General features: G+C 53.4%; 2 protein-coding genes across 2 annotated transcripts in view; both read left to right on the forward strand.

The window, feature by feature from the left end:
* LOC122552954 (filamin-A-interacting protein 1-like) overlaps positions 1-11364 on the forward strand; it is a 250336-nt gene that overhangs the window by 229540 nt on the left and 9432 nt on the right. The gene's annotated exons all lie outside the window — the stretch shown is intronic.
* Positions 5-10006, forward strand: LOC122553259 (equilibrative nucleoside transporter 1-like; the record flags this gene model as incomplete). The annotated part of the gene is made up of 3 exons (XM_043696843.1): positions 5-153; positions 5990-6129; positions 9726-10006. Coding segments are annotated over 3 exons (570 nt in total), but the record flags the coding sequence as incomplete, so codon positions are not given.

Raw genomic sequence — 11364 nt, forward strand, 5'->3', positions numbered from 1 at the left:
TGTGAATGTTACCACGGACCGTTTCCGTCTGAATGGGACAGACGGTGTGATCCAGGAGAACTACCTGCAGGGGAAGTTTGGGAATATGATGACCTTGTGTGCCATGCTGCCACTGCTGGTCTTCAGCTGCATCAACTCCATCCTCCTTCCACGGTACGCTGCGCTGCTCACAGGCTACTCACCGGGTCACAGACCAGATCACCGGGTCACAGGCTACTCACCGGGTCACAGGCTACTCACCGGGTCACAGGCCAGATCACCGGGTCACAGGCCAGATCACCAGGTCACAGGCTACTCACCTGGTCACAGGCCAGATCACCAGCTCACAGGCTACTCACCGGGTCACAGGCCAGATCACCAGGTCACAGGCCAGATCACCAGGTCACAGGCTACTCACCAGGTCACAGGCCAGATCACCAGCTCACAGGCTACTCACCGGGTTACAGGCTACTCACCAGGTCACAGGCTACTCACCGGGTCACAGGCCAGATCACCAGCTCACAGGCTACTCACCGGGTCACAGGCTACTCACCGGGTCACAGGCTACTCACCGGGTTACAGGCCAGATCACCAGGTCACAGGCTACTCACCGGGTCACAGGCTACTCACCAGGTCACAGGCTACTCACCGGGTCACAGGCCAGATCACCAGCTCACAGGCTACTCACCAGGTCACAGGCTACTCACCAGGTCACTGGCTACTCACCAGGTCACAGGCTACTCACCAGGTCACAGGCTAGTCACCCGGTTACAGGCTACTCACCAGGTCACACGCTAGCTCACCTGGTTACAGGCTAGCTCACCTGGTCACAGGCTACTCACCAGGTCACAGGCTACTCACCTGGTAACAGGCCAGCTCACCTGGTCACAGGCTGCTCACCAGGTCACAGGCCAGCTCACCTGGTCACAGGCCAGATCACCAGGTTACAGGCCAGCTCACCAGGTCACAGGCCAGATCACCTGGTCACAGGCTAGCTCACCAGGTCACAGGCTAGCTCACCTGGTCACAGGCCAGATCACCAGGTTACAGGCCTGCTCACCTGGTCACAGGCTAGCCCACCAGGTTACAGGCCAGCTCACCTGGTCACAGGCCAGATCACCTGGTCACAGGCTAGCTCACCTGGTCACAGGCCAGCTCACCAGGTCACAGGCCAGCTCACCTGGTTACAGGCTAGCTCACCTGGTCACAGGCTAGCTCACCAGGTTACAGGCTAGCTCACCTGGTCACAGGCCAGCTCACCTGGTCACAGGCCAGCTCACCAGGTCACAGGCCAGCTCACCTGGTCACAGGCTAGCTCACCAGGTCACAGGCCAGATCACCAGGTTACAGGCCTGCTCACCTGGTCACAGGCTAGATCACCAGGTTACAGGCCAGCTCACCAGGTCACAGGCCAGCTCACCTGGTCACAGGCTAGCTCACCAGGTCACAAGCCAGCTCACCAGGTCACAGGCCAGCTCACCAGGTCACAGGCCAGCTCACCTGGTTACAGGCTAGCTCACCAGGTCACAGGCTATCTCACCAGGTCACAGGCTATCTCACCAGGTTACAGGCTATCTCACCAGGTTACAGGCCAGTTCACCAGGTCACAGGCTAGCTCACCAGGTTACAGGCTATCTCACCAGGTCACAGGCCAGTTCACCAGGTCACAGGCTAGCTCACCAGGTCACAGGCTATCTCACCAGGTCACAGGCTATCTCACCAGGTTACAGGCTATCTCACCAGGTTACAGGCCAGTTCACCAGGTCACAGGCTAGCTCACCAGGTTACAGGCCTGCTCACCTGGTCACAGGCTATCTCACCTGGTTACAGGCCAGCTCACCAGGTAACAGGCTAGCTATGTATACAAACTGACCCCACCATCAGAGGTATACCTGGGGGACCAGGTTGACAGAATGAGACATAAAATAGAAACTAGGAGGAGGAGTAGGTCATTCGGCCCTTCTAGCCTGATCTGCTATTCAGTCGGATCATAGCTGACCATCCAACTCAGGACCTGGTTGTCATTTTGTCACCTTTAATCCCCTCAGCCCGAAGAACCAAACGTCTCTTTCTTCAAAACATTTGTCCTGAACCACTTTCTGTGGTAGAGATCTCCACACGCTCCCCCATGTCTGGCTGCAGCCAGTTCCCCTTGTCTCAGTCCAAAATGGCCGCCTCTGTAACCTCACACAGTCATCCCCATCCTTTTGAACTCCCCAGTCATTGGAAAGATCTTTCCTGTGTTCACCCTGTCAAGTCCTGTTCAAAGTTTGTAGTTTTCGATGAGATCACTTCCTGGTTTTTCTAAACTCCAGTGAAAATAATCCTAACTGATCCAGTCTGTCCTCATCCACCAGCCCTGCCATCCCAGGAATCAGTCTGGTAACCCTTCGCTGCCCTCCCTCCATCACCAGAACATCTTCCCTCAGATAAGGAGACCAAACCTGTCCACAATACTCCAGGTGTGATCTCCCCAAGATCCGGTATAATTGCAGCAAGACCTCCCTGCTCCTGGACTCAAATCCTCTCACTATGTTGGCCAACATCCCATTTCCCTTCCTCACCGCCTGCTGTACCTGCACGCTTACTTTCAGAGACTGGGGTACAAGGACACCCAGGTCCCATTGCCCCTGCCCCTTTCCCAACCTGTCCCCATTCAGATCATCATCTGCCTTCCTGACCCCCCCCAACCCCTCACATTTATCCACATTATACTGCATCTGCTCTGTATTTCCCCACTCCCTCAGCCTGTCCAAATCCCACTGAGACATCTCTGACTGCTCCTCACAGCTCACCCTCCCACCCAGCTTTGTGCTGTCTGCAAACCTGCAGAGATTACATTATCCCACTGATCCCCGCGGTATCCCACTGATCCCCGCGGTATCCCACTGATCCCCGCGGTATCCCACTGATCCCTGCCGTGCCCCACCGAGCCCCGCTGTATCCCACTGATCCCCGCGGTATCCCACTGATCCCTGCAGTATCCCACTGATCCCCGCGGTAACCCACCGATCCCCGCGGTAACCCACTGATCCACGCGGTAACCCACTGATCCCTGCGGTGCCCCACTGATCCCCGCGGTAACCCACCGATCCCTGCGGTGCCCCACCGATCCCCGCGGTACCCCACTGATCCACGCGGTAACCCACTGATCCCTGCGGTGCCCCACTGATCCCTGCGATACCCCACTGATCCCCGCGGTAACTCACTGATCTCCGCGGTACCCCACTGATCCCCGCGGTACCCCACCGAGCCCCGCGGTATCCCACTGATCCCCGCGGTACCCCACCGAGCCCCGCGGTAACCCACTGATCCCCGTGGAAACCCACTGATCCCTGCGGTAACCCACTGATCCCGGCGGTAACCCGCTGATCCCCGCGGTAACCCACTGATCCCCGCGGTATCCCACTGATCCCCGCGGTAACCCACTGATCCCCGCGGTATCCCACTGATCCCCGCGGAAACCCACTGATCCCTGCGGTAACCCACTGATCCCCGCGGTATCCCACTGATCCCTGCCGTGCCCCACTGATCCCCGCGGTATCCCACTGATCCCTGCCGTGCCCCACTGATCCCTGCGGTAACCCACTGACCCATGCGGTATCCCACTGATCCCCGCGGTAACCCACTGATCCCCGCGGTAACCCACTGATACCCGCGGTATCCCACTGATCCCCGCGGTATCCCACTGACCCCCGCGCTATCCCACTGATCCCCGCGGTATCCCACTGATATCCGCGTTATCCCACTGATCCCTGCGGTAACCCACTGATCCCTGCGGTGTCCCACCGATCCCCGCGGTATCCCACTGATCCCCACGGTAACCCACTGATCCCCGCGGTAACCCACTGATCCCTGCGGTAACCCACTGATCCCCGCGGTAACCCACTGATCCACGCGGTATCCCACTGATCCCCACGGTAACCCACTGATCCCCGCGGTAACCCACTGATCCCCGCGATATCCCACTGATCCCTGCGGTAACCCACTGATCCCTGCGGTAACCCACTGATCCCTGCGGTAACCCACTGATCCCCGCGGTATCCATCTGATCCCCGCGGTAACCTACTGATCCCCGCAGTATCCCACTGATCCCCGCGGTACCCCACTGATCCCCGCGGTATCCCACTGATCCCCGCGGTAACCCACTGATCCCCGCGATAACCTACTGATCCCCACGGTAACCCACTGATCCCCGCGGTACCCCACTGATCCCCGCGGTACCCCACTGATCCCTGCGGTATCCCACTGATCCACGCGGTATCCCACTGATCCCTGCGGTAACCCACTGATCCCCGCAGTAACCCACCGATCCCTGCGGTAACCCACTGATCCCCGCGGTAACCCACTGATCCCTGTGGTAACCCACTGATTCCCGCGGTAACCCACTGATCCCCGCGGTAACCCACTGATCCCCGCAGTAACCCACTGATCCCTGCGGTATCCCACTGATCCCCACGGTATCCCACTGATCCCTGCGGTAACCCATTGATCCCCGCAGTAACCCACCGATCCCTGCGGTAACCCACTGATCCCCGCAGTAACCCACCGATCCCCACGGTACCCCACTGATCCCCGTGGTAACCCATTGATCCCCGCGGTATCCCACTGATCCCCGCGGTATCCCACTGATGCCCGCGGTAACCCACTGATCCCCGCGGTATCCCACTGATCCCCGCGGTAACCCACTGATCCCTGCGGTAACCCACCTATCCCCGCGGTAACCCACTGATCCCCGCGGTATCCCACTGATCCCCGCGGTAACCCACTGATCCCTGCGGTAACCCACTGATCCCTGCCCCAAATGCTACATTACAACTTCTAGAAATCACTCATTATCTTGGCCTCGATTGCTTCCTGTGGGAGTGAATGCCATCACCCTCCTGCTCTCTGGGTGAAGACATTTCTCCTCAGCTCGGTGTGAAATGGTTTACTCCTCATTCTCGTCCTGCCATCCCTGGTTTTGGACAATGTCTGATTGGAAAGCTCCCACATTTGCCTTCCCTGGTAATTTTCTCTCCACACCCTGACAGAAATGTTTACCGTCCGGTTGTACATCCTCTACCAGGCCTCTCCGGTACTGTATTCCCGCTCTTCCCCACTTCCTTTTTCCTGCTTTGCTGAAATCTGAGCAGTTTCCAACCCTCAGGCCTGGTTTCCATTTTTGGCCAATTTGTCTGGCCCTGGCTATTTCCGAACTTCCCTTGTTAGCCATGGCCCCCCTTTTTTGCTCTGTTATGTTTGTGACAGACAGGAAGGAGAAATTATAACACAAACCCTATCTTGCTGGAGAAACGATTCCGAAGAAGGCTCACTGGACTCGGCACGTTAACATTGCTTTCCCTCCATTTGTGATGCCAGACCTGCTGAGTTTCTCCAGCTCGTTCTGTTTTGTTTCCGATTTCCAAAGCTTGCTGCCCGTTGTATTATTTTCGGAGTGAGCTATCATTGCAGGTCCCGTTAGCCATTGTCTTCTCAGTGTGACCCCTCTCAGTAATACCAACCCGATCTCTGACAGCCAGCTCACGCCTCGTGCCATTATCACTCTGTTTAGATTCAGGACCCTGTCTTGATAAAGAATTCTATCGTAAGTGCTTACTTTTCCCGAAAAGGTTTCCAAGTAGAGTTCCAATTATTCCTTTCACGTTGCACACGACCCAGTCTTGAATAGTTTCCTAGTTGGATTCTCGATGTATTGATCCAGAAAACCATCTCAAACACACTCTATAAATTTACCCTGTCAGGTATTATTACGGATTTGATTTGTCCAATCCACATGCAGTGAGGGATGTCCATAATTACAGCACTGCCTGTAATTTCCTGTTTGATCGCTTCCCTAACGTTTAGCACAACTGAATATAGATGGAGAATCTCGTGTTCCAGCTCAGGGCAAGGTGCGAGGATTGGATACCTTGGAATAGTATTGGGAAGGGTGGGCTCCCCAACAGGACCAGATTGGGATCTTGGGAACAGGTTGTAAAGTAACAGTCTCCTCTCTCCCCAAAATCAGGATCCCAGAGGTGGTCCGGATCTGTGGATGCCTTGCTGCTATCTTCATCCTCTTTCTCTTCACCTCAATCCTGGTGAAAGTCTCCCTGGAACCCATCGTCTTCTTCACTGTCACCATGCTAACGATTGTCCTTATCAACAGTAAGTCTACAACGTGCTAAGAGTGTAACAGGATACTGTGTGTGTGTGTGTACACGTACTTGAGAGTGAGTAAACGAGTGTGAGTGTGTAAGTGAAAATGTCTTTAAGATACTGGATCAGTAAGTGTGATTTGGAAGCTAAGTATTGTGTTTTGTGAGTGTGAGCAGTGTGTGTGTGAGTATGTGAATGTGCAGTACAGAGCATGTGTCCACAAGACTGGGTGAGTGTGAGCAGGTGTGGGAGCCAGTGTATAAGTGTGAATGTGCAGAGTGTGTGTGTATGAGAGTGGGTGAGTGTGAGAGTGTGAGCAAGTGTATAAGTGTGAATGTGCCGAGTGTGTGTCTATGAGAATGGGTGAGTATGTGAGTGTGAGCAGGTGTGGGAGCTGATGTATAAGTGTGAATGTGCAGAGTGTGTGTGTATGAGAGTGGGTGAGTGTGTGAGTGTGAGCAAGTGTATAAGTGTGAATGTGCCGAGTGTGTGTCTATGAGAATGGGTGAGTATGTGAGTGTGAGCAGGTGTGGGAGCTGATGTATAAGTGTGAATGTGCAGAGTGTGTGTGTATGAGAGTGGGTGAGTGTGTGAGTGTGAGCAAGTGTATAAGTGTGAATGTGCCGAGTGTGTGTCTATGAGAATGGGTGAGTATGTGAGTGTGAGCAGGTGTGGGAGCTGATGTATAAGTGTGAATGTGCAGAGTGTGTGTGTATGAGAGTGGGAGCTGTATGTGGGAGCCAGTGTATAAGTGTGAATGTGCAGAGTGTGTGTCTATGAGAGTGGGTGAGTGTGTGAGTGTGAGCTGTATGTGGGAGCCAGTGTATAAGTGTGAATGTGCAGAGTGTGTGTGTATGAGAGTGGGTGTGAGTGTGAGTGTGTATGTGAGGGTGCATCAGTGTGAGTGTCTGAGTGTGAGCACCAGTGTGATTGAGTGTGAAGACGTGTGTACATTGGGAGTATATCAGACTGTGGTAGTGTCATACACCAGGGAAACAGGCCCTTCCGTCCGACCCATCCACGGTCAGATTTCTTAAACAGAGCCAGTCCCATTCGCCTGCATCTGGCCCCGTAAACCTTTCCTGTCCACCTGGCCGTCCAAATGCCTTGTAAATGGTGTGATTGTAGCTGCATCCACCATTGTCAAGCGTCTGTCAGTTCAAAGATATCCCAGAAAATTTGTAATCCAACCTGCAATGTCTATCTATGGACATTCCTCTCCCTAAAACAACCTGTCTCCTTGGCAACATGAACTGCGTGGGTCTTGTATCCAGGCAGAATTGCCAAGTAACTTCTAGACACCCAACTCCATTCCAACTTAGAATGAATTAGACAGTTTGAAATATCACAGCTTTGAATTTCTTAACAACGCGATGACATAAACCGACCCACAGGACGTACAAGTCCAAGCAGAAACCACCAAACCAATTCAACACGACAAGCAGCATGTCTCCCCAAAGTTGCATCCTGCAGATTGAAGAGGCCTCACTGGTGAGGATTTAAAGGAGAATTTGCCTCGCTTGGGGAAGGGGTCCCTATTATAACCCTTCCCTTAAAATCCGTGTGATTGGAAATGGGAAGAGAAACAGGGTGAATGGTATGAGTCTTCCTCAGCACAGGAAGTGCTGGAAAGTCAGGTTTTCTATGTGTTTGATAAAGGTGGAGGTGGAGCAAGTGGAGCAGGTTACGAGGGTGCCCGTAGAGGAAGATAATGGCAGGAATAATGGTGCCAAAGGAGAGATAGGGATGTAAAATGGGTGTCAATAATAGGAGTGAAAAGCAGAAGATGTCTTGCAAATTCAGCGAGACAAGGCATGGCCAAGAGAGGGTGGGATGGTGAAAGTAAAATAAAGGAACACAGCTCATACTCTGAAGCTGTGGAGTCAACATTGAGACCAGAGGACTGTAACGTGCCCTGGGTGTGTGAGGTGTTGTTCCTTGAGCTTGTGAAGTGTTTTGGGATGTTGCAGCAGGAAAATGTCAGTGTGGGAGCAAAGGGGGGGGGGGGGTGTTATAGAAATGGCAAGTCACTGGGAGACCAGGGTCAGTCTGACAGACAGAGCGCTGGTGTTTCACACCCAGTCTGTGTCTGGTCTTGGCAGTGTGCAGGAGATGGCAGTGGGAGCAGTGAATACAGGAGGCTGGATTGAAGGAGGTAGAGTGCTTGACCTGGAAGGTGTATGTGAGGCTTTGCCAAGTGAGGGGGAAGAGGTGTTACACCTTTCGCTATTGTGTGGAAAGGTCAATCAAGTTCGAAAGGGTAGACACAGCAAATCCATAGATTGCATTAGGGCTATCCTGGGATCTCGTACTGGGCAAAGAGGCAGGTTTGAGAATTGGCCCACAAGTAAAATATCCCTTAGGAACTAGTGATCATAACATGATAATATTTAATATTCAGTTTGAAATTGAGAAAATGGTTTGGAAGCATCTGTTTTTAACATAAAGCAATAGTAATATAATGAAAATAGAGGTTTTGTTTATATTCATTTGTGGGATGTGGATGTCGCAGGCTGGGCCAGCATTTATTACCCCGTCCCTAGTTGCCCCCCTGAGAGGGTGGGGGGGAGCTGCCTTCCTGACCCGCTGCAGTCCGTGTGCTGGGGGTAGACCCACAATGTCCCTGAGGGAGGGAATTCCAGGATTCGGGACCCAGTGACAGTGAGGGAACGGGGAGATATTTCCCAGTCAGGATGGGGAGGGACTCGGAGGGGGACTTGCAGGGGGTGGGGTCCCCGTGTATCTGCTGCCCCTTGTCCTTCTCGATGGAAGTGGCTGTGGGTTTGGAAGGGGCTGCCTGAGGATCTTTGGGGAATTTCCCTGGTGCACCTTGGGATTGTTCTCCTTGGAGCAGAGAAAGTCAAGAGGAAATTTATTTGAGATGTTGAAAATATAACGTGTTTGTTGAGAGCAAAAGAGTTCCAACGTGAGGGTCAGTAATGAGAGGACACAGAGTCAGGTTGAACCAGGAGGGGGCTGAGGGGAAACCCCTGTCAGGTCGAGTGTTTTTGGGATAGAAAACCTGCTGTCTGAAGGCATGGCAGAAATCCATCCAGACAGATATCACAGAGTGACTCTGAAACCTGCAGAGCACCGCTGAGGAAGTAGGAGAAAGGTACTTAGTGGAAAACTCTTTCAGAGAACGTGCACAGCAAGATGGGCTGAATAACCTCCTCGCTGCCTCATTATCCAGTGATTCTGAGACGAGGAGAGTGAGCCAAGATGGAACTGTCTTTACAGAGAGCAGAGAAAACCACCGTGGGACCCCCAACTTGGCTCAGTTACACACACTGGGCCTTACAAGGTGTTGCAATTGTCTGCCGCTAAAGGGAATACCAAAAAGAGGCAGCCGGTGAAAGGAAGGCTCAGTGGTTAGCACCAGGGACCCAGGTTCGATTCCAGCCTCGGGCGACTGTCTGTGCACATTCTCCCCGTGTCTGCGTGGGTTTCCCCCCACAGTCCAAAGATGTGCAGGTCGGGGTGGATTGGCCGTGGGAAATGCAGGGTTACAGGGTTCAGGTGGGGACTCCCACACTGCAGGGATTTAATGCTCCTGATTTCCTCCACACTGTGTGTCTGTCTCTCTCTCTCTCTCTCTCTTGCAGGTTTCGGAGCTGTCCTGCAGGGCAGTATCTTCGGCCTGGCTGGGTTACTGCCTGCGTTATACACTGCGCCCATCATGAGTGGTCAGGGAATGGCAGGGACCTTCGCAGCACTTGCCATGATCTGCGCCATCGCAAGTAAGGGATTGCCTCGACATCATCGTCACCGAGCACAGAGCCTCAGGAGGGACACACACCACTCAACAACACGGTCACACACAGCCCAATCCCCTCCCAAAGGCCTAGGCAGCCATGCAAGCAGAAACCGGCCTGGGAGGGTTTGATAAGGGACAGTGTAGAGAGAGCTCTACTCTGTATCTGACCCTGTCCTGGGAGGGTTTGATGGGGACAGGGTAGAGAGAGCTTTACTCTGTATCTGATCCTGTCCTGGGAGGGTTTGATAAGGGACAGTGTAGAGAGAGCTCTACTCTGTATCTGACCCTGCCCTGGGAGTGTTTGATGGGGACAGGGTAGAGAGAGCTTTACTCTGTATCTGATCCTGTCCCTGGGAATGTTTGGTGGGGACAGTGTAGAGAGAGCTTTACTCTGTATCTGACCCTGTCCTGGGAGAGTTTAATGGAAACTGTGTAGAGGGAGCTTTACTCTGTATCTGATCCTGTCCTGGGAGTGTTTGATGGGGACAGTGTAGAGAGAGCTTTACTCTGTATCTGACCCTGTCCTGGGAGAGTTTGATGGAAACTGTGTAGAGAGAGCTTTACTCTGTATCTGACCCTGTCCTGGGAGTGTTTGGTGGGGACAGTGTAGGGAGAGCTCTACTCTGAATCTGACCCTGTCCTGGGAGTGTTTGGTGGGGACAGTGTAGAGAGAGCTTTACTCTGTATCTGACCCTGTCCTGGGAGAGTTTGATGGAAACTGTGTAGAGAGAGCTTTACTCTGTATCTGACCCTGTCCTGGGAGTGTTTGGTGGGGACAGTGTAGGGAGAGCTCTACTCTGAATCTGACCCTGTCCTGGGAGTGTTTGGTGGGGACAGTGTAGAGAGAGCTTTACTCTGTATCTGACCCTGTCCTGGGAGTGTTTGGTGGGGACAGTGTAGAGAGAGCTTTACTCTGTATCTGACCCTGCCCTGGGAGTGTTTGGTGGGGACAGTGTAGAGAGAGCTTTACTCTGTATCTGACCCTGCCCTGGGAGTGTTTGGTGGGGACAGTGTAGAGAGAGCTTTACTCTGTATCTGACCCTGCCCTGGGAGTGTTTGGTGGGGACAGTGTAGAGAGAGCTTTACTCTGTATCTGACCCTGCCCTGGGAGTGTTTGGTGGGGACAGTGTAGAGAGAGCTTTACTCTGTATCTGACCCTGCCCTGGGAGTGTTTGGTGGGGACAGTGTAGAGAGAGCTTTACTCTGTATCTGACCCTGCCCTGGGAGTGTTTGGTGGGGACAGTGTAGAGAGAGCTTTACTCTGTATCTGACCCTGTCCTGGGAGTGTTTGATGGGGACAGGGTAGAGAGAGCTTTACTCTGTATCTGACCCTGTCCTGGGAGTGTTTGATGGGGACAGGGTAGAGAGAGCTTTACTCTGTATCTGACCCTGTCCTGGGAGTGTTTGATGGGGACAGTGTAGGGAGAGCTATACTCTGTACCTAATCCCATGCTGTCTCTGTCCTGGGAGTGTTTGATGGGGATTGG

This window comes from Chiloscyllium plagiosum, chromosome 9, assembly GCF_004010195.1.
Source record: "Chiloscyllium plagiosum isolate BGI_BamShark_2017 chromosome 9, ASM401019v2, whole genome shotgun sequence".
NCBI lineage: Eukaryota > Metazoa > Chordata > Chondrichthyes > Orectolobiformes > Hemiscylliidae > Chiloscyllium > Chiloscyllium plagiosum.